Consider the following 27,463-nt stretch of genomic DNA (forward strand, 5'->3'; position numbering starts at 1 on the left):
GGGATCGTCGAGCGGGAAACGGCTAGATTGACAACACGACAGCACTGGTAGTGGTTTGGGGGTGACAGGTACTACAAACGACGGTAGGTGGAGAATGGGGAGAGCAAGTTGGTGAGTGGCACAAGCGAATAGATGCCGAACTTTTAACTATCGGCCCGTCGGGCCACGCGGGTTCCTTTTGGGGGGCGCCCAATCCCGGTAACTTTATCTCATTGTTCCTGCTGCTGTTACTGCTCCTGTTCCTGTTACTGTTCCTGCTCCTGCTCCTGTTCCTGTTGCTGTTCCTATTGCAAGGATAATCCTACACCTTCCTGTTGCTGTTCCTATTGCTGTTCCTGTTGCAAGGACAATCCTACACCTTCCTCTTCTTCCTCGTCCGCAGCCCTCGACTAGGGCGCCAAGGGGAAGCTGCTCCAGGCCTGGCGCCAGCTTGCGCCTCCCCTCGGCCCCTTGAGAGGCCAAATTCGATGAAAGATGTCAATCGCCGAGTACTCGCGCCAGATGCAGGCATGGGGGGACTGTACGTCGTAGGCCCTGTCGCGAGCCTCTCTGGCCTCTCGTCCCAGCTCTCTAACGCGGATGGCGGCGTCGTCCTCGGCCTCGTCGTCCCTGACCCCCCGCTCAACCAGCCACGAGCGGCTCAGGTTGGAGACGATCCGGCGCATGGCGTAAGGGGCGGTGCCGTGTATGCCAAAGGACCAGCCGCCGTCGGGGTGCAGCTTGAGCCAGCGGAGCCGCGCTCCCTCCTTGGCGCCGCAGATGACGTGCCAGACGGACCGCGCCAGCGTCTCGTCCGCAGCGGACTTTTCGAGCGCCTTGCGCACGTCGCCGCACCGAATGTAGGAGGCCGACCAGAAGGGGTTGCGGTCGTAGCCATCAAACAAGGAATAGTCTTCTTCGTAGTCGGGCGTACCGGACTCGGCGGAGGGCGGGACGGCATGCGGGCTGGAGCAGTCAAGCCTGAGGAAAAGGCTGCGCAGGCGCCTGAATTTGCCGAGGCTACGATACAGCTCGGTCTCGCGGGGGTCGGACTTGGTACGCCGAATGGGGACGGCTAGGTGTTCTAGGCGTGGGCAGGCCGCCTGGATCTTCATGATGTGGTCCTTCCTCAACACCATCGACATAGGCCCGGGCTGCGGGCGTCCATATCTCTCGATTGGGCAGAAACCAAAGCTCGTTAGTGTCGGCCCGTGTCGCGATAGTATACGGTCCAGTATTTCGCCCGTTAGCGGACCGGACACGTCCAGCTCTTCGAGCGGCTCCAGCGCGCCGAAAAAGCTGCTGGTTGTTTCGTTGTGATCGGGACCAGCGCCGCTGACATCATGCTCCAGGTGAAGGCGAAGAGTCTTGAGCTGAGGAAAGGAATGGTTGAGAGAGAACCACTCGAGGGCCTCGGCAGACACTCTAGACGGGGCTTGGTAGCCGCCGCCCACGTCCAGATGTTGCAAGTGGTCAAAGTCGATGCGTCTGTCCCATTTCTGGAGGGAGCCGGAATTGATTGGGACCAACCCCGCGTGGGACCAGTGCGTCAACGAAGCCTTGGTCGCATTTCCACCATCAAAGCCCGGAAGTCCAGGCCAAACGTGCGTAGGCGCGAACATCCCGCTGAGGGAGGTTGATGGACTAACGCCGACGAGACGAACCTCCTTGAGATTCGGGGCGAGGCTAGCGATGAGGTCCATTATAACATTCTCGTTGAATTTGTGTCGGGCTTGACGCTCGGGATGAGTGTACCAACATTTTATGCTGTGCAGGCATGGAGAAGTAGCGAGGGCCATCTCATGGGGGTCAGGTTGCTCCAGAGTGAGACTCCACAGGTGAAAAGAGAGTATATGCAGCTTGCATCTTGGGTGGTGCTTGTGGACGGCGTCTAGCAGGCTAGGTGGGAATTGATTGCTGCAGTCGTAGCTCAGCTTCGCCAGGTGCGGCAAAGATTTGACTAGCCCAACCAGCGGCCTCCATGCAGCATCCTCCTCGGCGGACACCATGACTGCCTCCTCGTCCGAATCTGTATATCGATGGAGAATTGGCATATCGGCGCCAAAGATATCGGCAATTCCGGTCCTTCGGATGTGCTCCGCAGAATCCCTCGTCCGTTGTCGGGGTGTTAGGTTCAGGAAGCCCTCGATGTGGAGGTGGCGGACGAGGTGGGCGGAATCAGACAGGGTCTTGGACCCGGCATCGATGCGAGATCGGAGCGTCTCAGGGTCAGAGACGGCGAAGCGGATGTCCCGTAGAAGGAAGGGCAGTGAGGCTCTGTGCCACGAAGAATTGGACATCGCCAGTGCACAGAGGCTCGGGCGGTGCGTTGCGCCAAGGCTAGCGGCGATCCGCTGGAGGACCTCCAAAGGGAGGTCATCGAGGGAGATCGTGGCTGTCTTCATTGCGAAGTTGGGCGCGCTTTGCTGTTGGACTTGAGGACAAAGAATGGATCGAGAAAGAATGAAGGCAACTGGGATAACAAGCCTGTGCTTCTGGAAGGGATAGCTCAGCCAAGTCAGACAAGGTGGGGAAAAGTGGATCCCCAAACCTCAGCCAAGGCGGGGGGTAAAAATGCGTATGCGTTGCATATGCAACGCATAGGCAATAAATTTAAAATTTTAAGATAATGTAACATAAAATATATAAATATTTAATATAAATATTTATATTTTTATTACATTTAATCATATTTGTTTTTATATATATTTATTATTTTGTTAAAATATAATAATTGCGTATGCGTTGCATAGGCAATTCAATAAACACCTCAGCCAAAGTGGGAGAAAAAATAGGCCGTTTAGCTACATTGGGGGATTTTTTAAGCCCCCACGTTGTCTGAAGTCTACGCCCACCTTGGCTGAGCTAACTACTCGTGCTTCTGAGCCCCGCACGCCCACCACAAAAGAATGGCAGTTTTACGGGAGGCCCTAAAGACCACGTGAAATTGTTAATGCCGTAAGCTTTCCTCTTCTTATTAAACATTCCTATTCTTATTTCTGTCTTGTGGTGTGCGTGCCCCGCTCAGCCATATATCTTGATTTAACTGCACGTGCTGTGCGGCCCCCAAATCGATGCCACCTGTTGGTCTCATTTAACATCGTGGCTTCATCCGGGGCTGTCACAAAAGAGGCTATCACCAAAGGCCGGCACATTGTTCCAGGCCTTGGCACGGGAGATCTGCACGGGCACCGTGCGGAGCACCGGTGCCGCACAGGGTAGATGCTTACCGAGCACTCGTCGGCAATAACAGGGGTGCGGTAGTGAGTACGGCACCTACAAGAGAGAGGATTACTGTATATAAGGAGGGCACAGGGCCCCCGGCCCTGTGCCCGTCCTCCTTTCTCTTTCAGAGATCTAGATCAACATACAATAAACCCTATCTTGCACCGTTTATCCGTCACACCAAGCCTACCATGGCCAAGCTGCAAGTGATGTGCGAGATGGCCGAGGGAGTCCCCAGCGAGGAAACCCAAGCAGCGAAGGTGTTGATAAGCGACCCGGCAAGCTTCAGGCTCGTCATCGAGTCAGGGCGAACTATCGTCAAGCCCTAGCGGCGAGCAGCCGCCGGCTGAGCACGCGCTTGATGGGGCCTTGGTTCACAGCCACCACACGGCGAAGACTCGAGCGGGAATGAGAATTGGCGAGAAACACGGTGGGTCTTGGTGACAAGGGGGGCAGATTTCTCCAGCAACGTAACTGGATCGAGTCCGTCATGTTCTGGGTGGATGTCGCCTACAAAACGGGTGAGTTATTCCGGGAGCTTAAGAAGCAGAGGGCAGAGCCTATCGTGGCTGGGTCGTAATTTGGAGTTGGTTGGACACGCTGAGGGAATCGTGGCGCGGGGGTCATGAGGTGAGGATTAGGGATATGTAGGTACTGGAAGAGAACAGGTCTCGTTTGTGCGAAAGAAAGAATTAACCTAGATCAAGACTGTCACTCTCATAAATCCTCGCCTTCGCTCTCGAATCCAAAAAGGGGCCCCAAGAGGAAACCCCAGCTCTGCTGCCGCCGCCTGACATCTGCAAAGTTCGGGCTCGTTGAAGTCACAGAGCCCCTTGATGAGCTACCACCGGCACTCAGGGATGCCGTCGGCAACAAAGCAGGCCCCCGAGCAACAGTACCGTTCTCCCCGCCGCCGCCGCCTCGAGTGCCATTGCCACCCGACACGAGCAGCTCGACGCCCTCGCACTCGATGCCCTCGTAATCGGCCTCGCCGCCGCTCCCGATGGTGACCTGCAGCCCGCAACCCATCCAGGCGCGCATGACCTCGCCCGCCGCGCACTCGAGCGAGCCCGCCGCCGGGTCGGCGCACCGCAGCTCGGCGTACCCCAGCTCCGTGAGGTTGGCGACTAGCGCGCCGTCGACGAACCACAGCGGGCTGGCGGCTTCCCGCCGCGACTCGACGACAGCGACGGCGGCGTTGCCGACGGCGCCTGCGCGCCCCACGGCGCACAGGCGGCCGGACGCGCCGACGGAGAAGAGCGAGGCGCGCGACGGCCCCGACACGAGCACGACGGAGCTGCCCGACTGCCGCAGGCGCCAGCCGTCGATGAAACCGCCGGGCTGCGACGCAGACAGGCCAAAGGCCGCGGCCGTCTCGCCGCAGGTCTGGTCGACGGTCGCTGTAGAGGAGGGAGTGGTGGTCGGGGTGGAGGTGTTGCGGAACCGAGGCCCGGCCGTTGTGTTCCAGAACCGCGCCGTCGTGGCGTTTAGGGTGGGTGCGGTCGTGTTCCAGAAGCGGGCGGTTGTGGTGGTGGCGTTGCGGAAGCGCGGTGCGGTTGTGTTGAGGAACGGCGCGGAGGTTTTGTTCATCGGTGCCGCTGTGGCCGTCATAGTGCTGTTTTGGAACAGGCTGGCGGTGGAGTTGGCGAGGAGGTGGAAGGTCGTGTTGGCGAATGGCGCGGACGAAGCAGCAGTGATGTTGGGGAAGGCGGACCAGCCTGTGGGCTTTGAAGAGGGTCTTGTCGAAACGCCATCCGCCGAGGACAAAGTGGCATTGATGTATCTTCTGGGACCTGTACTGCTCTCGGTCATGGATTTGCTGAGGGTTGAGTTTAGAGATACGATGCTGGTGGCATTTATGAAAGACGCCTCCTCTGCCACACCAGCTGATTTGAGCGTTCCGGTCCTGGCAGGTGTAGGTGTCCCGCTTCTGCTGCTACTAACAGATCCTGCCCTAGACGAGTGTTTCCCATCTGCTGCGACCCCCGATTCCGTAGACGATGGAGATGTCAGCCTTGGGGATGCGGACTCGCTCGTGGCCGTGGAGCTGAGGGTTATAGCCGGCGATGTCTCATTTCTCCACGTGGTAGAGTTGGCGTATCTAGTCCGGACTGACGTAGACGTGATGAATGCCGTCACAAAGACGCTGGATGTGGTCAAAGGGACGTGGGTGGTTACAACAGTCGGTGTGACACCGAGACAGGAGCATGCCGAAACGTAGGAGGACGGCGATCCACACTCGGAGACGTAGTTTGGGGCATCGGATGGGTATGCCAGCGGCGCGGAGCTCGGCGAGCCATCTGCAAGCTGCGTGAGAGCCTCGCGTCCCGCCAGCCACCGCCTCCAGGGCTCATCGACAGCATCGGGGCTTCTGATGCCGGTCTCCGAGTTTGTCGGGCTCGTGGAAGGGGCTGACGTCAGGGTGGTGTTCCTAGTCGCCGTGGACATGCTAGTGACGCGCAGGGTGTGGAATACGGTGCTTGCTTCTGGTGTCGATGTTATTTGCAACGCGGAAAGACAGTCGGCGGTGCCGTTTCTCCCTGTCGGCTCGAAATCTTGCAGGGCTGAAGGGTTGGCAAAGGGTGGTCAGCCATTGTCTGGTGTCGTTTGGCTCCGTTGGGTACTCACCACGCAAACAGCTGTCTGTGGTGCATGTCTGGGCAGCTGCAAGCTCCCAGATCGGCACAAGCAAACAGAGGAGACGCATTTTCCCTGTCACGGCTGCGGCCTTCACGATAGCCGCTGAATAAGGGTGGAATTGGCGGGGTGGCATCTGGCGACAAAGGCAGAGTAGAGGGCAATCGCCCTCCCTTTGAAGGTCTGGGGCCTATGGCGGGCAGCAGTGATTGTCTGGGGCGGAGCATTATCAGAAACGGGGTGGTCTAGTGTGATGATGTCGTCGCTCTTAGCTGGTGCCGCCTAAGGCCGCTGCTGGCCAATGACGGCAGGGAGAGCCGAGAGCGGATGCGACATAAATCAAGGTGGAGGATGCGGGCAATCTGCCGTGGCTGCGTGGGGACATGCAAGGGGGCCCCATCGACAGATTTCCCGTCTTGGCACGTCCGTTTGTAATCGGCCACTCTCACTGGCTGTACTGCTTACGCTGGGCTCAGGCAAGCATGCCATGAACTAGATAAAGGATCGAAGCGTCCTTATTACAGGCTCTCCTTTGTCCGTTTCAAGCCCCTTTCTCGTTTGCTATTGCTTTCCCTACCTACCAGAAAAGAACGGCGTGGAAGAGTGTTTTGGCTGGACGAAGCAAGAGCACGCATGCTTTGTTTATTTTTCTGCGTGGAGCCGGAGGTCCTGCTGCAGGACCTCTCGCAACCGACCAATCATGTTCTTTCTTCCCACACTGGCATAGAAAACTCGACGTCTTCAACTCGGGAGAAGAACGCCTGAGAACACAGCTCTAGCTGAAGAGAAGCCAGACCTGACCAACATCCGACGGCTTGCACTAGTCGTCCTCCGCTGCTACAGCACGTTATAATACACTCGCTTCTCACCCGACTTTTACGGTTGTGCCTTCTGCCATTTTCCAAGTCCAAGCTCTGCGGACAGTTGAAGCACAGGCAATCGCAATCCATCAGCTCCTCAGCCGCGTGGTTATTGCCCTTCGCGCAGATATCACGACCATCATCTCGTCGTCCCGAGCCGCCTGCCGCCACAATGTCCTCCCAGCCCACCTTCAACTACTACTCCGAGCTGGGCGTCGACCCGTCGGCGTCGGCCGCCGAGATCAAGGCTGCCTACCACCGTCTTGCCCTTCAGCACCACCCCGACAAGAACCAGGCAAACAAAGACGATGCCACCGTAAAGTTCCAGCGAGTACGCCATCACCATCGATCCCGTCTAGACATCGCTATCCCAACCCCCGCTGCAGTACGCTGACCACGCCTATAGGTGAACGAGGCGGCCGAGGTCCTCATGGACGAGACCAGGCGCCGCAACTACGACGCCAGGTCCCAGGGCGCCCAGCACATATCGCCGACAGCTGCAGCCATGCGGGCCTGGGTCTGGGCCAACATTGTCGAACCTAGCTTGCGTGAGCAAGCTGACCTCGAGCGCGAGCACGAGGCCCAGGTCCAGGCAAGGGCCAGGAGGGCCGCCGAGAACGAGGCGCACCGCAAGGCCAAGGAGAAGGCACTCCGCCAGGCCCAAGAGATCGAGGCGAAGAGAGTCGCCGATGAGGAGGCCCGCCGCGCCGCCAAGGATGCAGCGGCCAAGGCCGCGGTCGAGGAGAGTGAGCGCCGCAGGGCCGACGAGGAGGCCTCCCAGGTGCGGGCCTGGGTCCTCGCCGGGGCCGTCACGGACCAGCAGAAGCGGGAGGAGTGCCTCCACTCGGAGTACTGCGCCAAGACGGTGCAGAGGAGGAAGGTCAGGTGCGGCTGCTGTGCCGTCAAGCGCGGCATCGTCGCCTTCGTGTGCCCGTACTGCGACGAGACCCTCTGCTCGCTCTGCGTCCAGAACTTCACGCAGGCCAGGAAGGAGCGCATGGAGGATGAGGATGCGGGAAGAGTCGCTGAGAGCTGCCAGACCATTTAAACCTGCCCCTATCGTATCTATTTGGGCGACGTTCGTCATCGCGGGGATATGGTACCCGCCAGGACGAATCCCCAAGTTACATTTTCTTTACGATGCCATGGCAGCGAGACCCCGGAACATTAAACGGTTCCCAACTGCAACTTTGTATTTATCACAATAGCCAATTTAGATCCATTCACACACATCCTCCCTTACCACATTCCTCTTCCTGGTGGATAACCGTGCAGGCCCGATAAAGACGGATCGGAAGCCAGCATGGCGAGATATCCTTGTGGTAGACCATCATCATCATTTTTATTTGTATTTTTTACTCACATTATATGTGTATAATGGGCATAAGAGAATATGTCTCAGGTACGGCGAATAGTCGGCTTTGTAGGTAAATGGTTCATAATTGTAAGGCTCGCGGAAGCCCAAACGACCCGTTTAGGCCGGGGACCCAATGGGTCCGTCTTTTGGGTACCCATTGGGGCCCCAACAAACCCAAGGACCCGTAAACGGGTCCCCATATGGGTTTTTGGGTCCAAGTCGGACCCAAAACCCACGGGTCCAAATGGGGACCCATTTACGGGTTTTCGCCAACCTTTATTCCTTGACGTAGTTGATGCGCTTAAAGCTCTACTAACACGCTCAGCGCGTCCCCCGATAAAGCGAATAAGGACCTGATAGCACTCCCTTTGCTAGCTAACATCTCGAAAAATGGACCGATGCAACTGTAAAGCTTTTAGACATCCCAAACCCAACTGGCACAGGTCGATAATCAAGCCGCATTTCTGATACCTGTCTATTATAGCGACAATGAACATCAGTTTAGGGAAACGCTCTCATGATTGTATTAAAGAAGCCCGAGCCACCTTGTCGAGAGCCGGCCTGTGCAAAACCCTCTTCCGAGCCGTCGTTTTGAAGGAGCTTCTCTTTTTGTTAGCCGTGGTGGCGAATCCTTCTGGTTTTTCCAATTATGGTGTCGGTTGGTTTATCTCTCGATCTCATATCTGGCTTGGAACATCTCATCGGGTCCAAGAGGTAGACGTTCCGTGACAATAAACTCGGGGCTAGAGTCGTGTCTCTGTACGCGGGAAATGGGCGCTCGGTCGAGGGTTGTAGGGGTATGCTGGCTACTGGATCCTAACAATGATGCTGACACCCATCTCAAATAGAAGCCCCTTTGTGGCCGGATCGACCAAGCGCTGTTTGTGAGCGAGCTCAGGCAAGAACATCTCCCTTGTTCTCTCCAGGAAGGTCTCTGCTCGGAGATCGGGCTGCATGTGCTCCCCAACCACCAGCTCGCCGCCCTCCAGCGTCCCAGAAGCGCGATCGTCAAAGCTCCCCTCCATGAGCTCCTCGATGTCCTCGTATCTCGCCGGAGCTGATTTGGTGTCGGTGGTGCTGTCGACCCATCCGTGGTCGAGGACGAAGTGTAACCTTCTCAGCCCGGCAAGATTTACCAGTCCCTCGACCGGCTCGTAGTCCTGGAACTCATTCAGAACGGCCAACGGCGTCATGGCCACGTATTTGACAGTTTCGAAGTACTGGTGGCCCAGTGCCGCTGCCTTGCGAGTGGCGCGGACGAACCCTTCCACGTCTGCGGCGCTCACAAACATGGTATCGACCTCGGGCTTGTAGGCTCGGATAGGGACGTTGATCGTGCGCGGGATACCCGCCGGCCCTGGAGAGCGCAACTCGGTAGTCTCGAAGTCAAGGTGGCGAGCCACCTCGCCCCGTGCCTCGCGGCAGACATGGCTAGCGGCTGGTATGGGAAGCCGGACGGTTGGCCCAAGTGATGAGACGGATTCGTCGCTGCTGTCTGTAGTAGTGACAGGCCACAGGATGTCGTAAAAGTCGTCAAACTCGAAGATGTAGGTGCGTCCGCGATATAGATGATCATCGATGGTCATTAACCAGATTTTCGTTCGAATCCCGGGTGGCAGTCGAAGCAATTGCATCTTTTGGGCTTCGTTATATATAGTAACGGCGTACGGAAAGGCTGGAGTTAAGTTTGCGACTAGTAAAAAGGACTGGATTGTTCAAGTCGCGGGAAAGGCACGAACTGCAAAACCATCTCTGGAGGAAATTTCGGAAGCAGCAGTCAGCAAGGGTGGATGGGTATGCATGAGCGTGGGGCGTTGCAAGAAAAATAAGCTTATTTTGACTGAAGTGTGGATCAGGCACCATCCCGACGGAAGTAAACCCATTTCGCCACGCGCCTGTTCTTCACTTTCCGCACACAGCCATCAACCACCCCAGGGTCTTTCGTAGCAGTCTGTGCTCTAGCTAAGCTTGGACGACGCGCTACGGGAGTCAAATTCTCTGCAAGTCGGCTGCAAATCCTTTTGAGTCGTCCATCTGGGCCATTTCTCTCAACACAACCCCGGAAACGGAGTTTAAGCGGGAAGCTTGTAGCACTTGTCTTTGGCCGGCATTTTCTCGTTCGAGTCCCACTGCCAAATGGTAAGATTCAGTATCCCTCCGTTGTGTTCAAGGACCAATGTACTTACGTGCTCGTGGACGCAGCCGTCAACCCATCTCCATCGGTCGACGACGCCGTAGGAAGCGTACGACATGTTGGTGCTGGCGTCGAAGCACCAGGACGTGCTGGACTCGCTTCCGACCTTGCGGCCGGCACAGAACAACGGCCAGATATTTTGAGGTCCATCCCGATACCCAGGATTGTGTTGCTACGGAGGATTTAGTGGTTTGCCTCCTTGAACGAAGACGGAAACCTCACCTTATAAACGTTGTCGATAAGCGAAAACATCAGCCTTGCATCCCCATCGACCACGAATGCGCGGTAGAACTGGTATGCGCGCTTGGCTGTCTCCTCCACCGTGGTCGCGGGATTGGGCTGGCAGAGCTGCGGGGGCGACTTGAGGGAGCAAAGGTTCTCCCCAGGAGCAAGGTACCCCTCCTGAGCCGGGGCAGCGACGGTGATAGTCGGTGCCAGAATGGCTGCGGCGGTGACGACGGGGAGGCGCATGTTGACAGCAGAGGGCAACGGGGGCGGGGTTTGAGGTTGTGGGCCACCGCTGCTCGCAGGCCATGGAGCCCAGGCGGCGTTATATACCAGCGAGCAGGACAAAACAAGGAAGATGATGAACTTAAAATAGACTGATGGAGATATCCGAATTGCGACGCGGATGAATAGCAGCCTTTACCCAAAAGATGGAATGATATTTATCCACCTTGGCCGGCCTTTAAACCCCAACGCCTGGAGCTGTCTGCCATAGGAACCGGCAGTTCCTGGCCAATTGGCTTTTGGCTAATTAAGCGTTAGAAATTGTTTCCCCATGATTCCGTTTGCAACGCCGCTTCCCCGCTCCTTGGTATCCAAAAGAGTTGGCACTTTGGAGGGGGTGCTAGGGGGAGGGGGACAGGCAAATGTAGAAGTATGACGGACAAATGGTGCAAGATAGGTTCTTTTGTAGGCTTATCTAGATCTCTAAAGAGAAAGGAAGAAGAGGGCACGAGGCCTAGAGCCTCATGCCATTTTTATATGCAATGATACCCCTCTTGCAGGCGCGGTACCCACTACCGCCGGTGCAGCCTAGGTGCCCGTGCAGATCCTCCCTGCCAAGGCCTGGAACAGCGTGCCGGCCCTTAGTGATAGCCTCCTTTGTGACAAGAGGATCGAAGTGTTGGGTGCCTGTTCCTCCACATGGGCTTGCGAGGCTGGGTTGAGGAGCTATAACTACGAATAAATCACCCACTGCAGGAAGGGATTAGAAAAGGAGAGAGATAGTGATAGAAACTAGGCCTAGTTGTTATTTAAATGAGTGACTTGAAATGAAAACATTTCTGTTTGCGTTTGTCGGCAACGCAGCGCATCCCCCCAGGTGCCTTGCAATCGATCATTACCATCCATAGGTCCACACTTCCGTGTGACTATATCGCAGGGGTGCTCCTTTTGTTGCGTCATCCATTTTACTTGCGGCCAGGGCAGGTTACCTGGAAGGCGCGGATGGGCTCAGCCTGGGAGAAACCCCAGCAGCCGCTGTTGGTGACTTGGACGCCGCCGCCGCAGCCGCGGCCAGAGAAGTACTTGGCTGTTAGGAGGTGGAACAAACACGGGGTTAGCTACGTCCTCAAGGCGTTACAGTTTGTATAGTAGTGAACAAGGAAGAGGAAGGGAGAAATTAGATGACAACAGATGGACTAGGGAGAAGAACGTACTGGAGCAGCCGCCAAAGTTGTCGACGCGGAGCGAGTGCCAGTCGGTGCCGTCGTTGAGGATGCACCAGTTGCCGTCGCCCGTGGTCCAGCCGAGAGCGTTGCCTCGGCACGAGGTGGCGAAGTAGGTGGTCAGGTGCCACGAGTTGGCGAGCAGGCTCACCGAGGTGTCGTTGCTGACGCTGACGCCCGTGGCGGTGCCGTCGAGCAGCTGGCTGAGGAGGACGGTCGGGGCGGGCGCCGGGACGGCGTCGTCGACCACGGGCGAGGCATCGCGCGCCACCAGGGAAGGGGCGGCCAGGGCGGTCCCGGCAAGGCCGAGGGCGGCAACGACGGCGGTGAAGAATTGCATGTTTAGTGCTGTTGCGGGGGGAACCGAATGTGTGGGGAGATGGGATCGAGGCAGTTGAGTGATGCGGGCGCTGCTGGCTGATGATGTTCGAAATATCGGCTGGCAACCTGGGGATGCTCATGACTTTATATACTCCTGGTGGTCCTGCGAGGCTGCGTAGCTGAGCGCGCCTACCTGTCATAGTGTGACAGATTAGAGAACTGCGGCTTCCTCTTTCGAGTGTAGTTTGCTGACATGAGCCGCATGGATAGCCAATCAATCAACTCATGGCAATAGCCCCCAAACTTCACGATGAGGTGGAGACGCTTTTGGTACCTGTTTCTGCAGGCTATAAAACCTGTGTCCAAATGGAGCTGGTCTCTGGATGTACCTCTTACTTTGAATGTTGCACCATAGATTTCTTTACACATGTTCCTAAACACATCCCAACCCCTCTCTAGCACGTCCGATGTACCTTGTCGAAAATTACCGCTTCTTTGACCAGCAGCCGGACATTTAGTGGCCGGCTAGAAAGTCTTAGAAAGTATCTCGCACATGGAAGAAGGGATGCTAGTAACATTAGGAACTCATATGTTGCCTCCCGCGTTGTTGTTCGCTGCGCCGTTGCGGATAATAATCATCGTTATTTACCGATCCTCAAATCACGAATCCTCATTTTGCATGCTTGTCTCTACCTGCCTTTTCTGGACTGGCCGCTCACCTCCAAAGTTTTATTGAAAAGCCAATTGCAGTTCCGCGTCCCGAGTCGCTGCTGCCTGCCCTACCACCCACTTCACTACGGTAGGTAGTTCAACCTAGCGCTGACCACCCACAGCTCAGACTAAGAACCCACTGCCGAATCTAGGCTTTCCCCGCCAGGATTGCGGGGGCGTTCGCTGCTAAGCCGCACGCAGGGCCTCCCATTTTTTCGATCTGCATGTTGTGGGGCTAGCTAGGTGTGCTTTGATTGGCGGAAAATCGTAAGGCTCGTAAGTTCCATAAACGTGATTGGCCGCAACTCCCGCACGTGAGACTGCCTCCTCATACTAACGCAGATCTTGCACGGAACTCGCCGCATTCGCCGACGGGTTTTGTTTGCCAAGACAAGTGAAGTAACATGCGGAGCAACAATTCTGTAGCACGGCAGCGAATATTGAAGTTCCAGAGCGGGCACCGGTCAGACAAAAATCAATATTCCGCATACGGAATACGCATATGGCCCGCTTTCATGCCCACTGCGACCAACTGGCCCTAGGCGCGTCTGACAGGCTAGGCTCAGAGGCTGACTGCCGGGTCAGCCATGGGCCTCTCGTTGCCACGATGGCACCGCTATCAAGGCTTTTTTTTGTTCAAGCGGGCATGTAGCCCATCAAAGGCCGGTCGGCTGGTACTGCCGTACGGCGTTTGGCTCCATCACATCTTAGAGTATCGTGTCCCATGATGACCTTGGCCTGTATTTGTCGTGGGTTATGTACCCGGCTGAGTGCATGCCTCCACTATCATATGCATGCTTCCCTTGCTATTTTAGTCATCTACCTCGCTGTGTAATAAAACCACCGTTACCATATCCGGGCCTGCGGTTCATGGGGCGGGGTAGAGCAGTAGGTTTTCTCTCTGCTCGCTCGCTTGTCGGCGCCCCTTTGTCGCAGGGCTCAGCTGATTGAAGCCAGCTACCGATTCCATCTCTTTCTTGGCTTTGCAATGAGGTGAGCCAAAGCCGTGATATCTGGGGAGACTGTGGGCTTTTCTGGCCTTGCAGCTACGAGCTGCTTGATTTGGTAGTTCGTATTGAGCCCGGTCGTCGCGGAGTTGATAGCGGCCCAATTGTACTGATGCAAGCGTTTGTTGTCGCAAACGGATATAGACTAATTAGGGCCTTCGCTTTTGGCTTGGCGGCCCGATTGGTTCGTCACATTTGTGTTTTGTGCACATTTGGTCAATTGGTTCGTTTGCGATACCGGTAATATCCCCAAATCCGTATTGTGTGCTGACGGGCCGCACGCTAAGAAACCCGTTCGCCGTCGGCTATCTTGCCGCGGGGTTGGTGGTGGGGCCGGGCGCTGCGCCGCTCTCTCCGCTGTCAGCCTCCTGCACGGCGGCAAAGCGTTGCCTAATACATATGCATGGTTCTTTTCCTGCCCTCATAGCGCCGATCCTCTTCACTCGGCCCCTGGATGCCTCCACTCTGCTGCTTCACTGGCCGCTCCATAAAGGCCAGACCGAACTAAGAAGGTACCTGGTCGCTGCGCCGCGGCAAAGATCCCCTTTAGATCGAAGACCCTCATCAGATTCTGAGCTTTTCGTACCATGAGGCCACCCGCGTGTTCAGTCGGCCGGGGGGATTCTCGACCGCGTTGGGCATGCTTACTGGCAACTGTTTGATCGATGACAACAGAGCAGGAGCGCTAGGAGTCTGCCCGAGAAATGGTCAGCTTTCTTTCCCTAACCTGGTCCAGACGCGGACCCTGCTGCCAGGATATTGCAGACACGAGAACATGGGAGGGTTGGCTGGGTCGGGGGTGGCCCTACAGGGCAGCGCACAGATTTGGTCAAGCACCGCAACATGAAGCTGCTACATTGCGGAGCAAACGAAGGCGTGGCTGAGTCGCTGCACCCTTAACCGCGCATTTGGGAAAAGAAGGGAAAATCACGGCGATGTGGCATTGAGTGGGGCCTAGATCTAGAAGTTTACGGGCATGGGTGACATTGGATCGCGCTACATTTGTAGAATAATACCACGACGTCGTGGCGGTGTCTGCCTAGGTACCTATGTAGCCTAACATGCGAGAAGCCCCGTCAGCTGGCTCACCAAGAGTGCACGCCGTCCTTGTGAAAAATTTCCTTGCTCTCGCCCTCGTCCCTAAACCTTTCAATACTGCGCAAAAGTGTGCGGCCCGACTCTTCTTGATCGCTGGCGGCGCCCCAGCTGGTGCAAACGTCCTCGCTCGTTCACCTGCGGTCTGACACCACGTAGCCACACATTGCAAATGCCCTGACCTCGCTCTTGGTATAGACCATATTTTCAGCAACGCTTGAAACGTCCAGCGCCGCGTTGCTCACGGCGTATAGAATACCAGGCCCGACCAAAGCCTATGTGTGTCGCGGCCATCCCGGGCGTTTTGGCGATGGAGCTGGCGGTGCTCTAGGTGTACACAAAGCGCGGGTCCGCCGGCCGCGCCTGAGGCTGGAACCGTCGCGCTCGGCGTGTGTCGCCTCGGGCGAGATCGGCGCCGTGGTGCACTGGCACGTGGGTTACGGTGACCTCGTAGCCGCCAGCCTCCAGAGCACCGCCGACCTCCTCTCGGCCCTGTCCGCCGCGCCTCGCATATATATCGGGCGGCTCCCTCGGCCCGGCCAGCGAGACGGTCGACCAGGTCGCCGACCTCGTTACCGACGCGGGAACTACGCGCAGACCAGGCTCGTTTCCGAGGTGCTCGTGCGCCGCAACGCGGAGAGTATGGCCGCCGCGTCCGCCGGTATCCCGGCGTCCGTTGGTGCTCAAGCCGGGCCCCGTTCTAGGCGACCGCAGCTCAGGCGTGTCCAACCCTAACGATTTCCTCTGGCGCCTTGTGGGTTCGGGCGTCCGTATTAGCGGCCATGACGCAGACGAGGCCGAGGACGCCGGCGCATGGCTGTTCGACGCCGGCAACGACCAGATTATCAGTGTCACCATGGGTGCGTGCATGCCGCCGGTGTCGGGCACCGTCAGACAGCCCATCCGCCTCGTCCTCGTTAGCGAGCTTTGGCGGATCCTGGCCCGGGACCCGGAGCTCGGTTTCGACCTCCAGTCCATGGGCCGCCGCGACGACTGGCTGCCCAGGGTCGAGCGTGACATGAACGCGCGCGGGCCCGCCCACCACATCTCCCCTGCCTTCCGCCTCATGCAAAGCAGGCAGGGTACCGTGAGTGTGCGTCGCATGCCCGGCGAGAAGACCTTCTTTCCCGAGGCCGAGGTTCGTGAACGTGACAGGCGCAGCCTCGTCCGCCTCAAAAAAACGTCGGCTCCTTTTCGACCGGCGGGGCGGCGGCCTCGCAGCCGGATGCTGGCGTGCTCAGTCGCGGTGGCCGGAGGTTTGGCGACGCGACAACGTTGTGAGTTTTGCAGGGCAGAAATGTGAGATTATGCTTGAGGGCGGAATTCGCAGTCTTTGGGTTTTCGGACTGTGCTGGAGCAACAAGTCAGCTGAAGCACAAGGAAAAAAAGACAGGGAACACACGAGTTAATGTGGTATGTGCCACTGAGGCAATGATTTAGGATGCAGAGTTTCCTTGTTTGTGTTTATTTTCGTTCGGGTTTCCTAATCGCTATGGTGCTTTTTGGGCTCGTTCCCATCTTCCCCATGATTACCCCGAATTCTCCAATTGGTTCTCCTTGTGCTCATCAATTCCCTCACAGTTTCGACATTCCACCCCTTTGGAACCGCCAAAAGGTCATCGGCAGGAGCTCGAACTGCGCCCTCACCCTACCAAAATTCGCCTGGTCGAGAACCTGGTAAACCTCGGGCACAAATTCGCCGCGTTGTCTCGTGCGGGGCCTTGGCTCGACATCTCCGCGGATCAGGGCCTCGAGCTCCAAGGCGTGCCCAAGCATCCGCTCGAACTTGAAGACCAGGAGGCGACGCGCTTGGGGTGTGGTCGGGGGGGCAGGAGGCACCATGCACAGGATGCAGGCGACAACGTCAAAACTGCAGAGGTGGCACAGCCGGAAAAAAAAGAATGGTCAGCTCATGGATCGGGGGTTCAGGGAAGAATACTGGCTGGGGAAATGTCAGTGACACTCACGCGAAGCATATCTTGTCCTGTGTTCTGATATGTTCGGCAGGTGCCAAGTAGGGATCGAACCGGTGCAAGTACATGCGATCGTGGCGGAGGATCAGGTCCAGCAGCCGCTTCAGCCCCTCGAAAAGGTTTCTGGCCTCGCTGTAAGGGCCCTCCAGCTCCGGGCATTGCATGCGGATGAGGTGCAAAGCCAATGAGCGGCGGCAGTCGAAATGTTCGGGCTGCGGCCCGGGCAGGGTGACGCCATCGAGGCCCATCAGCGAGTGGTCAACCAGGCGCGGTGCCGAGTTTTGGTTGCCCATGGTTGCCAACTATCGGTGAAGCGCGAGCTCTTGTTAGTTTCTTGTCAGGGCAGATGAGGAGGGCGTTAGGTTTAGGCGGTGTGTGGAAATCAGACCTTGTGCTTCTTGTGCGAGATGGTGGTGGGAAGGGAGGGTTGTCATGATGTAGGCAGGAGAGGTTTATCGTGATGTAGGAAGAGAGGTTGTTGTGATTTAGGAAGGGAGGGTTGTCGTGATGTGGGCAGGAGAGGTTTCTTGTTTGGGCAGAGGAGGGGGGCGTTGGGTCAAGGCGTTGGGAGGAATTATACCTTGGTTTGCTTCTGCGAGATGGCGGCGGGAAGAGGTGGTTATCGTAACCAGGGAAGAGAGGGTTGGCGTGACGTGGGTAGGAGAGGGTTGGTGTGATGTTCAACTCATGAGAGAATGGGCTCCGAGCACGTTTGGGTGGGTATTTAAAGGTAGGAGACTTTCCAAGCGGCAGAAAGGAAAAGAAGAACGGGCGGTGTCAGGTGTGGTGGCAGGTTAGGTGAGGGAAGAAATGGGGGAAGCTAGCGTTTTTCTTGCTAGGTGCAGTTACCGGGGGAGGTGAAAGCGACGTGTAGCTGCGGGGGAGCTTATTGCTAACCAGGTAATGCAAAGAATCTTCCGCCTTATTTGCTAAACCAAGAGAGAAAGAAAAACCGTTTCTTTTTGAGCATAAGTGAATGTATGGTAGCGGGGCTTGGGTAGAATGGGTGCTCGAAAGTGGAAGTTTTAGCTTACTGGTGCTGGTCCAGTGAAATCAAAACAAACTTCGAAGCACAAAATTTGTGCCCAAAGTTTTACGAGGAAGAGTGACATATTTGCAAGTGGATACAATGGGCGAGAAAGTGGCAAGAGGGATGAAACGGACAACATTTCACAAACGCTGTTTATCTTCCGGTCCTAGATAGCTTACATTTTTGCGAGATGAAGACGAACCGAAGAATAGGCCGTTGCGCCCTAATATTCCACAACCATATCTCAGAGCTTTATGACTACCGCGGGATCAACTGCAAACATCCCACAAGGAACTGGGCGCGTTACTGGCTGGCACATTGAGGAGCAGTCAATACCAAGATAGTTGTTGCTGGCCTGCTGAGGACGGCAAGCAGAGATTGAGATGACGCATGCTGGCCTATTGTCAGACATTGGCGACCCCAACTGCACCAGTTCCCCGCACAATTTCGTGCTGTAGATGCTTCCGTTGGAGCACGGCATGTGCTGAAGACTTGGCATCATGGGTAAAAATGGAGGCGGTGGCACGACATGAATAGAAAAAGCCGATGGATCGCGGGGCATGCTTACCCATCAATTGCCCTCCTCACCCCGCGTTCGCGTGCCGTCGCTCACGACCAGACTTGCTCGTCCCAGAGACAAGATCACAGCTAACTGAAGCCTCCCAACTCGTCTAACCTGCTCTGCTTCAACACACAGGGTCAACCTATCGCCCCTTTTGCGCCACTATTTCCCAGCTCTCTGGGTCGACATGTCAATCCCGCCGCACGACGTCGTCCAGAGGGTCACGAACAGGAAGGCCCAGTACGCCCGGTTCGCCGACACCAAGCAGTGGGACAAGTTCGCCGGGCTCGGCCTCCCGGACGCCAGGTACAGCTACCAGGACAGCTCGGGCGACGTGGTGGCGCTGCAGGGCAGGCGCGCGGCCTTCGACAACCCCGGGTCGTGCGCGGCCTTCTTCGGCGCCTTCTTCCGCAAGCAGCAGTCGCTCCACAACATCAGCCTGGCCGAGATGACGCAGACGGGGCCCGACGAGGTCGAGGTCATCTGGGCGTTCGAGGACCAGCTGATACGCAACTACACCTTCTGGACGTGCCGGATGCGCGGGGGAGGCCACTACTACGAGGTTTGGCGCAAGAAGGGGGACGAGTGGTTCATTGCGGACTTGAGGATGCAGAGGACGTACCAGATGGCGACGCTTGGGTATTTTGTATTGATCTTGATGAGCAACCTGGGCCTTCCAGTGTTCTGAGCGGCCGAAGGCCGTTGTCTGGGATGCAAGGCACCAATCCAAGTCCAAGTTTGCCTGTGAGTCCGCCTTGTGGGCTGCGCCGCAGATTCCTCAGCTGCCAAGAGCGGCGGGGTATCAATCACAGCTTCTTTGTTCAGCTCGACCTCGACCCAGACTCCAAGCCTGAACTTGACCTCTTTTCTTTGTCCAGCTTTCCTTTGACACCGTATCCCTTCGTGGCATCTCTGCTTGGAGCATCGCATTGATGCCTGCGCTATCAGTCCCGACCGCCAACGCGACATGGAACGTCACCTGCCAGCAGCCATCAAATGGCAGCCGGCCAGGGGCCGACACGTCATCTGACAGCCACGGCGGTACCGTCTCGCGCGCCGAGGTCTTTGGCATATTCCTCACCCTCTCACTGTGCCTGTTGAGCCAGCCCACCGGCAGTCTGGTCTACCGCCCGCGCAGCATCCTTCCCTGGCGCCTGAACCCGCTCGCCAGCCTCGCCGAGGCGGTCCTCGTTCTCAGCTGCTTCGCCGCCATCATCGTTCCTCTTCTTTTCGGGCTCGCCATCGACTGCACCTTTGACCTCGACAGCTCCTGGGTCACGTCGCGGGCCGAGATTGGAGATCTGTCCACCTTCGGCGGGAGGTGGCGCCGCCGCGCGAAGCTGGCGAGGGCGGCGCGGCTGCGCTTGCGGGTCGAGACGCATGCGCTGGCGGCCGCGCTCTTGCTTATCCGAGGAGACAAGGGCCAAAGGTCACAGAAGACCGCCAGTGGTGTCATGAATCTTGTCGCAGAGCTGGCAGCCAGCGGGCTTTTCCCAGAAGAGAACCAAGGCGTGGATACCAACGAGGAAACGGCCGGCTTGATGGCAGCTGGTGCCAGGGGCGGCGAGACGTCGCGACAGGACGAGAATGGAGCGCCCGCGGTCGCGGAAGATGAGAGCCGCCAGACACGAAGTGCTAGAGCAGACCCGAACCGACGACAAGAACAAACCACGGTCAGCACAGCTACGCCCCCGCCCGACACAAGGCCAAGTCAATTGGCCGAGGGCAGCTCCAACTCGGACCGGGCAGCCTTGCTACGGCGCGTATACGGGTCCAATGTCCTCGCCCACCGCGAGCTCCCCGTCCAGATGGTCACCCTGCTCTCCGTCACCAGCGTCGCCGTCAAGCTCTGCGTCAGCTCCCTACCGGGGCCCCTCGTCGCCAGCGGGGCATTCATGCTCCTGAGTTGGATGACCATCCAACTGCTGCTGCTCGTGTTCCACTCGCGGAATATCCGGGACACGGGGCTGCAGGCTTTGTCGACGGCGGTGCAGGAGTTCTCGCCGGTTTTCGACCAGAGCCCGTCCGATGAGACGCAGTGGGCGGTCTGGCTGGCTTGCGGTCTGTTTCGCGGTCGAGATCCCGCTGTCTTCCCTGATCCTCTATGGCTCAATCCCGGTGCGGTACGATGCTCCAACTCCTACCATCCTGCACAAGATCGCCGGAGAGGCAATACGAGCCTTTGGCACCGGCTTCCTAGTCGTCATAGTATGGGCAAATGCACTGGGGCTGATGGATAAAGTGGGCCAGGGAGCAGACGGTGCACAGAACGAGACACGCAGGGACGGGCAAGGTGTCAGCAACGGAGCGCAGCAATCCGCATCGTTACTTGCGAGGAGCTTCGGGGCCGCTATCTTCACCATCTTAGCAACGTTGGCGCTTTGGGCTGACGGTGTTTGGGGCGACGACACAACCTACATTCTGCCCTATATCTGCTGGACTATCATCACTGTCACCTCTACCATCCTGACACCCATTTTCGCCAGCACACTTCTTTCGGCTGGGACACACTTCTTGCCTGTCACGGACGGTGCCGCCATTCTCATTCAACGTCTTCTTCTTTTTCTCGCAGCGTACCTTTGCAACATGGATGCTTGGATACGACGAGACGCTGACAAGCCAGCCTGACTGGGTAAAATGGCTCGGTTGAAGGTGTTGGGGGGCAATTGGAGACTTCAACTATGCTCTGTGATATCGGCCATGGATGTCAGCCCCAGATACACAGCGCGGTTCAACGCTGGCGTTGTCTCAACTCCAAGGCCACCCAGCTCAACTAGCCTTTTCAAAAAGAAGTGTTCGAGTTCTTCTCCCTCCCGTCCATAAAATAGCGCACGCTTGTCGAGATGAATCTGTTTACTACGCGTCCTGTGCTATCAACGCGCCGACAGGAGTACCAAACCCCAACCAACGGCATTTTCACGCGATGGAAACGCACTGCACATGCGCACATGGCAGTGGAGTACAAATAAAGGCAGGCCCTCTGGGCGTGCTCTACGACAACCTTCAGATACGACATACGGCGGCGCAAGGCGCAGCTAGACTCCGAGGTCATGGTGGAGTGGCTCTTTGACTCGGCTGTGCTGTTGCGGCGGCCGTTTGAGTCGCCTCGACGGAGAGGGGAAACGTCCCCTCGGCACTTGGGAGTAATCTGAAAAGGAGATGCCGCCGGTACATTGCGATTCCCTGAGCAGGCTTCTCGAACACAAGCCTCTACATATGGCCATCGGACAGCTGGGACAACTTCGGAACACAAGCCTCTACTTATTTGCTATCGGACAGCTGGGACAACTTCGGAACCCGAGCGATGCCCACATAACCCCGCACGTCCCGGCGATTTGGTTGCCTGTTTTCGAGGAGGCCGTCCATCTTCCCCGCAAAATCATGCGCGATCCACCCCCAGTGTTCTCCCTCAGGATGCTGCCGCTCCGCAAAACGGCCGAGCCCGGACATGTGCCAAGGCCGTCAATGACGCCGAGCAGAATCAGCCTCCTTCCCCTTTCGGCGCGGCGTTAGAGTCGGTTCCGTGTTCGCGGTCCAAGAGAAGGCCTTTCCAGGATTTATCTTGACGGGCGCGTACGTTGATGTGCTATCGGGCATCCATGGGCAGAAATTCTCCGCCCACCAAGTGTGAGAGGGAGGGAAAGAGTGTGGCAGTTACTCCACCCCGAGAGAGGCCGGCAGTTGAGCGCATCACCCCCGATCGGTTTCGTCAAGACCCGCGAGGGACATGTTGTGGCTGTCCTTGAGACGAACATAAAGGAGTACCCAACCCACGTTTAGAGATGATGCCCTGGCTGTAGTGCTGGGCCGCGTTTCCGTTATCACTCACCTGCCCAACAATCACCATGACGCCCATCTCCGCCATCGCCCTGGCTCTGGGCCTATTCGCCGAGACAGGTCTGGCTGGCGTCTCGGTCCGCAAGACCGGCACGGCGCCGACCGGCTACGAGGTGGACTTCACGCTGGCCAACGATACGGCCTCGCGGGTCCTCGTCGCCGGCGGCCTGTTCCCCTTCACCGACCAGTGGCACACGGGCTGGCAGCGCTCCAACGGCTGGAGCCCCAGGGACTACCAGGCCGGCGACTTCGTACTGCCACAGGCCGCGGGTGGACTCGGGGACGCCGACTGGCCCTACGTTATGAAGCGCGACGGCGGCGGCGACTGGCGGCTGACGGTCCCGCTGCCGTCGGGCACGTACAACTACGCCTTCCTCGTCGACTGCGACGCCCCGTTCAACTGCACCTTTGCCAGCGGCAAGTGGGTGATGGACCCGGACAACCCGCCCTTCGTCAACGTGGCCGGCGACGCCACCGCCTCGTCCTTCCAGGTGCCCTTCGACGCCCGCTTCCAGGCCACGCCGGCGGGCGGCTCGGACCTCAACTTCGACTACGCCCTCCCGCGCGCCGACCCGGCCGAGCGCGGCGCCGTCACGACGGTCAACTACACGTCGCCCGGCTCCGTCTGGCCCGCGCCCGACGTGCACGAGTTCGCGCTCTACACTCCCCCGGGCTACCACTCCAGCGGCCCGGACCGCGAGTACCCGGTCCTGTACCTGTCGCACGGCGGCGGCGGCAACGGGCTGGACTGGCATGGCCTGGGCCGCATGGGCGGCATCATGGACACCCTGATCGCCGAGGGCTCGCTCGAGCCGACCGTGGTGGTGATGCCGACCTTCTACAACATCGCGCCCGAGTACCGCTTCACCTACGGCCTCTCGGGCGCGCGGGCCCCCGACGCCCCCGTGGTGCGCGAGAACTATGCGGCCCACCTCTTCCCCTTCGTCGAGGCCAACCTGCGCGTGTCGCGGTCGCCGGCGCGGCGCGCCTTTGCGGGCCTCAGCCTGGGCGGGCGCCTGACGTACGAGATGCTGGTCAACGCGACCGACTACTTTGCCTACTTTGGCATCTTCTCGGCCGCCCAGGGCATAGTGGGCCCGGGGGACTTGGCGGCCAAGGCGCCCGCGCTGAGGCGCAAGGGCATCTTCAACTCGTACGGCCTTTACGACTTCACCTTTGACATAGACCGCTCCATCGAGGTCGCCATGAACGCGAACGGCATTCCCTACCTGAGCCGCATCCAACCTTGGGGTGGCCACTACTGGCCGACCTGGATGGACTGCCTGTACCACTTTGGCCGCAGCGCGCTGTGGAAGCCGCTGCCGTTTGATGGGAGGACGGGGAGGGGCGTGAAGAACTAGTGGTACCGTCATCTTGACGGAAGGGTCCATGTCAAACATTGCATGCCATTGCCTTGCTGCAGTATAGTCATATTACATCACTTATTACTTGGTTGTGATAGGGTTTCTTGGGATTTTTGGTATTGATCGACTAGGGAAAGCAAAAGATATTGACTGTCAGGTATTCAGTGGCTTCTGCTGAAAGTCAGCCGTGTGCGACAGTCTTCCGATTCGAACCGTCGTTTCTCAGATGCCGCTGCCCGAGACAAGTGCTCGGAACTGTGCACGTGGAGATGAGATCTAGGCACGGCGTCCACGCGGGGTCTGCGCAGCCTTGATGCACGCCGAACAATCCCCTGAGACCTGAACATATTCCGACGAGTCAACAACATAGGATGTGCAAGCTCTGGGCGTGGCGCAGGCGCTCTTGACCTTGTTCTTGCCCGCGTGGCCGCAGACATGGTAGGTTTTCTCCCAGACACACATGATTGCCGACTTCCAAAGTCCTGTGATGATCTTGCAGTAGTTTCTTCAAGGAACCTTGGGTGCTTGATCTGGCGTATTGCAAGTGTTGTTCGAGCTGGAGGTGGTGTTCGTGTGGTAGGTCTGGCTGTGCTGTTGAACGGGCTGTTTGGTGATCTTGCTGCGGCGTGGGCGCCTTATATATATACTACTGTCACGTTGACACAAACAAAACCTCCATGTCATCTTTACAGTGCCCTGTCACATCTTTGTTTGACTGGGCTCTGAAAGGTACTCTGACTCCATGTCCAAGTTGTTTGTGCGGTGACAATGGACAAAGGTGACAATGGCAGGACCGCCATGGTTGGAAGGCGGGAAATGGTTGTCCTGGAACAAAGAAAGGGATACTAGTCAAAGTGTCCATTTCCGGGAAGGGGCGGGACGGTCCCTTCTTTGTGGCGGCCGTGCAAGTACTAGGTGCTTGCCAACACCAACCAGTCCTTCACCCCTTCTTCTCTTCCGGGAGATCTTCCACCAGGCCAACAGGACTGGGGTTGCCGTGATCCCGAGCCCTCCGTCGAATCTCTTCCTCCTCGCGCTCGATGTAGTGGACTGGGCGCGCAGTGCAGATGGCGGCTTTGTCGCCCGTGACAATAAGACGCGGGCCGGAGCGGAAGTACTCGTCCATGTCCTCGAGCTTACGGTTGGCTGTACGAAAATGGAGGCTTATCAGTCAAGTATCCCAGCATGGGGAAGTTCTGGGCATGAGGGTGGCGTACACGTCTCGGGGTAGAAGAAGTAGATGACAGGCAGGAAGACGGCGTTGAAGATTGTCCAGACGATCCAGAAGCGCCAGCCAATGTTCTCTATACCTATCGGCGTAATCTCGACAATGGCAAAGTTTGTAATCCTGTGCGCCCGAGTTAGAGGAAGATGACCAAGACACGCTGCTTGAATACCTCGCTGAACGCCGCCAAGGAAGTCTCACCAGTTCGTGCATGTAGCAAAGGCGGCGCCTTTAGTTCTCATCGGGAGGGAGTTGATCTCGGTCGGGTAAAGCCACGGCACCCCGAGCATCCCAACGCCAAAGGAGATGTAGTAGAAAAAGAAGAAGAATATAGAGGCAGTTGCCGGCCCCCTCCCGGAGCCGTCCTCCTCTCCGCGCTCGGCGAACCGCAGGAGAATGGTGATGGCGAGAAAGGACACGAGCTGGCCGGCGGTGGAGAGCATCATCAAACCGCGTCGGCCCCATTTCTCGACCAGAGTGACGGCCCCGAGCGAGAAGAACATGTAGACAGTCGCGGCTACGGCGGACAAGAGGCGCGCGAGGGTTTCGGACAGCCCGACGGCGTTTATGAAGACGGTTGGCATGTAATACGAGGCGATGTTGATGCCGCCAAACTGCTGCATCAGTTGTGTTCTGAAAATGATGGACATGGTGTGTTAGCGTGGATCGTTACCAGACTTTGATGTTTTTCTCCTTCACCACCACGTACCCAGCTCCCAGCAATACCCTCCGGATCGTCTTGGTGTTGCCCGCAGCCGAGGCGCGGCCCCTTGCTAGGTCCCTCCAGCGGACAGCGTGCTCGCGCTCGTACTCGACCGAAAACACAATCTCCCGATGCAGCGCCTCGACAGACGGATCGTCAACGTCCCGCCCCTCGAGCGCGCCCAGGATCTGCAGCGCCTCGGCGTGGCGGCCGTGCGCGGCGAGCCAGCGCGGCGACTCGGGCAGCCAGGGGACGGTGGCGAACAGGACGGCGATCAAGACGAACTGGAACGAGAGCGGGAAGCGCCAGGCGACGGAGCCGCCGGCGAAGGACATGGCGTAGTTTACCCAGTTGCAGAGGCAGAAGCCGACGATGTTCATGCCCATCTCGAGCAGCACGAGGCGGCCGCGCCAGGCCGCGCGCGACGTCTCGGTCTGCCAGACGGGCGCCGTGGCCGTGTTGACGCCGTTGCCGACGCCCGTGACGACGCGGCCGACGAACATCTGCGGCAGGCCGTGCGACGCCGTGCACAGGGCGGCGCCGGCCGACATGACGGCCGTTCCCAGGAGGACGGTCCTCTTGCGCCCGAGCCGCTCGCCGGCCGAGAAGGCGACGACGGCGCCGAGGAAGCAGCCGACGGCGTATATGGCGCTGAGAGTCGCGATCATGGAGGTCTGGCCGACCAGGCCGTGCAGGGCGAGGAAGTCGTGGGTCACGATGACGCCGCTAAAGACGGCTTGGTCGTAGCCGAAGAGCGTCATGTCTGTGGCACAGGCGATCTGGGGCCTTTGTGAGGTTTGAAGAAACAGAAGCTGGGTGCTGGAAGACTACCTACTGTTATCCACAGGGTTAACCATCCTCCTCTCAGGCCAAAGAAAGGCCTGTCGCCAAGGGGTTTGGAAGACATGTTGCGGGTAGGGCGTCTGGGATTATCAATTTGACGTGCGAATTCGTGATACACATGAGAAAAAACGGAGCATGTCTAAACAGCTTGAGGACCAATGTTAGAACCAGCTGTTTCGAGTAGAAAGGTCAAGTGCTGGAAGCCAGGTGGAATACCATGGGCATATATTATTTGACGATACCCACAACACTCGGGCGTCAAACTCCGATCTCGTGTAGTTTGGCATCCCCTTCTTGCCTCGGCCGGCACGGCATATCCAGCTTGGGCCTTTGGTCGTCGCGGACTCGCGACTTGTCTGGCACTCCGACTCTCTCCGAATGCGTCTTTCTCGTAGCTGTCGTCGCTGTCTGGACCCGACGGCATTTTCGTTCCCTGAGACGCGCCCCAATCACTGCTCGAGCTGGGCCGTCAACCCCCAACACTCACTCCTCGCAGCGTGCGGCTGTCTAGGGCATACGCCTAAATCCCAATGCCGAGATGGCCGAGATGCTGATGGGAGGTGTGATTCTGGCGTGCGGGGTCGGCATCCAGCGTCGAGCCACTGCGGCCACACCCCCCGCAGCAGCATCCTCTGCCGTGTGTGTGTGTGTGTGTGTGTGTGTGTGGAGAATTACCCCCACCTCAGTCGTCAAGTACCGTGGTTGCAGGTGGGCGATACCGCGACTCTAGAATGCATGTTGGTCTTGTCGTTGTAGGGAGCGGAAATGCGCATTTTCTCCGTCGGGCTTGGCTCCCTGGGTGGCGCGATGCAGCGCAGCCTGCGAACCTCGGTGCTCGGCATGCTCCGGCGAGCGTGGTGTGCGCAA

General features: G+C 57.9%; 13 protein-coding genes across 13 annotated transcripts; 5 read left to right on the forward strand and 8 right to left on the reverse strand.

Annotated features, from left to right (window-relative positions):
- Positions 1-299: 299 nt before the first annotated feature.
- Positions 300-2,437, reverse strand: GGTG_08724 (hypothetical protein). Its single transcript, XM_009226566.1, has one exon. It carries the CDS (start codon positions 2,382-2,384, stop codon positions 390-392), a length of 1,995 nt encoding a protein of 664 aa, XP_009224830.1. The 5' UTR covers positions 2,385-2,437; the 3' UTR covers positions 300-389.
- A 1,484-nt stretch (positions 2,438-3,921) lies between these two features.
- On the reverse strand, positions 3,922-5,706 carry GGTG_08725 (hypothetical protein; the record flags this gene model as incomplete). The annotated part of the gene is made up of 2 exons (XM_009226567.1): positions 5,442-5,706; positions 3,922-4,922 (listed from the first exon to the last, which is right to left on the reverse strand). The coding sequence occupies exons 1-2, from the start codon at positions 5,650-5,652 to the stop codon at positions 3,922-3,924; spliced, it is 1,212 nt and encodes a 403-aa protein (XP_009224831.1). The 5' UTR covers positions 5,653-5,706.
- Positions 5,707-6,873: 1,167 nt separating this feature from the next.
- On the forward strand, positions 6,874-7,749 carry GGTG_08726 (hypothetical protein; the record flags this gene model as incomplete). Its single annotated transcript, XM_009226568.1, has 2 exons — positions 6,874-7,032; positions 7,108-7,749. The coding sequence occupies 2 exons, from the start codon at positions 6,874-6,876 to the stop codon at positions 7,747-7,749; spliced, it is 801 nt and encodes a 266-aa protein (XP_009224832.1).
- Positions 7,750-8,722: 973 nt separating this feature from the next.
- On the reverse strand, positions 8,723-9,644 carry GGTG_08727 (hypothetical protein; the record flags this gene model as incomplete). The annotated part of the gene is made up of 2 exons (XM_009226569.1): positions 8,723-8,815; positions 8,880-9,644. The coding sequence occupies 2 exons, from the start codon at positions 9,642-9,644 to the stop codon at positions 8,723-8,725; spliced, it is 858 nt and encodes a 285-aa protein (XP_009224833.1).
- Positions 9,645-10,130: 486 nt separating this feature from the next.
- On the reverse strand, positions 10,131-10,723 carry GGTG_08728 (hypothetical protein; the record flags this gene model as incomplete). The annotated part of the gene is made up of 3 exons (XM_009226570.1): positions 10,131-10,187; positions 10,245-10,424; positions 10,475-10,723. 3 exons carry the CDS (start codon positions 10,721-10,723, stop codon positions 10,131-10,133), a joined length of 486 nt encoding a protein of 161 aa, XP_009224834.1.
- Positions 10,724-11,667: 944 nt separating this feature from the next.
- GGTG_08729 (hypothetical protein) lies at positions 11,668-12,265 on the reverse strand (the record flags this gene model as incomplete). Its single annotated transcript, XM_009226571.1, has 2 exons — positions 11,668-11,789; positions 11,917-12,265. The coding sequence occupies 2 exons, from the start codon at positions 12,263-12,265 to the stop codon at positions 11,668-11,670; spliced, it is 471 nt and encodes a 156-aa protein (XP_009224835.1).
- Positions 12,266-15,025: 2,760 nt separating this feature from the next.
- Positions 15,026-16,375, forward strand: GGTG_08730 (hypothetical protein; the record flags this gene model as incomplete). The annotated part of the gene is made up of 3 exons (XM_009226572.1): positions 15,026-15,202; positions 15,258-15,699; positions 15,764-16,375. The coding sequence occupies 3 exons, from the start codon at positions 15,026-15,028 to the stop codon at positions 16,360-16,362; spliced, it is 1,218 nt and encodes a 405-aa protein (XP_009224836.1). The 3' UTR covers positions 16,363-16,375.
- A 259-nt stretch (positions 16,376-16,634) lies between these two features.
- GGTG_08731 (hypothetical protein) lies at positions 16,635-17,325 on the reverse strand (the record flags this gene model as incomplete). Its single annotated transcript, XM_009226573.1, has 2 exons — positions 16,635-16,929; positions 17,027-17,325. The coding sequence occupies 2 exons, from the start codon at positions 17,323-17,325 to the stop codon at positions 16,635-16,637; spliced, it is 594 nt and encodes a 197-aa protein (XP_009224837.1).
- Positions 17,326-18,665: 1,340 nt separating this feature from the next.
- On the forward strand, positions 18,666-21,776 carry GGTG_08732 (hypothetical protein; the record flags this gene model as incomplete). The annotated part of the gene is made up of 3 exons (XM_009226574.1): positions 18,666-19,263; positions 19,658-20,662; positions 21,632-21,776. Exons 1-3 carry the CDS (start codon positions 18,812-18,814, stop codon positions 21,774-21,776), a joined length of 1,602 nt encoding a protein of 533 aa, XP_009224838.1. The 5' UTR covers positions 18,666-18,811.
- A 64-nt stretch (positions 21,777-21,840) lies between these two features.
- GGTG_08733 (hypothetical protein) lies at positions 21,841-22,137 on the forward strand (the record flags this gene model as incomplete). The annotated part of the gene is made up of 1 exon (XM_009226575.1): positions 21,841-22,137. One exon carries the CDS (start codon positions 21,841-21,843, stop codon positions 22,135-22,137), a length of 297 nt encoding a protein of 98 aa, XP_009224839.1.
- Positions 22,138-22,388: 251 nt separating this feature from the next.
- On the forward strand, positions 22,389-23,822 carry GGTG_08734 (hypothetical protein; the record flags this gene model as incomplete). Its single annotated transcript, XM_009226576.1, has 1 exon — positions 22,389-23,822. Exon 1 carries the CDS (start codon positions 22,470-22,472, stop codon positions 23,820-23,822), a length of 1,353 nt encoding a protein of 450 aa, XP_009224840.1. The 5' UTR covers positions 22,389-22,469.
- Positions 23,823-23,910: 88 nt separating this feature from the next.
- GGTG_08735 (hypothetical protein) lies at positions 23,911-26,514 on the reverse strand (the record flags this gene model as incomplete). The annotated part of the gene is made up of 4 exons (XM_009226577.1): positions 23,911-24,971; positions 25,043-25,173; positions 25,252-25,683; positions 25,760-26,514. The coding sequence occupies 4 exons, from the start codon at positions 26,512-26,514 to the stop codon at positions 24,766-24,768; spliced, it is 1,524 nt and encodes a 507-aa protein (XP_009224841.1). The 3' UTR covers positions 23,911-24,765.
- A 771-nt stretch (positions 26,515-27,285) lies between these two features.
- GGTG_08736 (hypothetical protein) lies at positions 27,286-27,438 on the reverse strand (the record flags this gene model as incomplete). Its single annotated transcript, XM_009226578.1, has 1 exon — positions 27,286-27,438. The coding sequence occupies one exon, from the start codon at positions 27,436-27,438 to the stop codon at positions 27,286-27,288; it is 153 nt and encodes a 50-aa protein (XP_009224842.1).
- Between the last annotated feature and the right edge of the window lie 25 nt (positions 27,439-27,463).

This window comes from Gaeumannomyces tritici, assembly GCF_000145635.1.
Source record: "Gaeumannomyces tritici R3-111a-1 unplaced genomic scaffold supercont2.4, whole genome shotgun sequence".
Classification (NCBI taxonomy): domain Eukaryota; kingdom Fungi; phylum Ascomycota; class Sordariomycetes; order Magnaporthales; family Magnaporthaceae; genus Gaeumannomyces; species Gaeumannomyces tritici.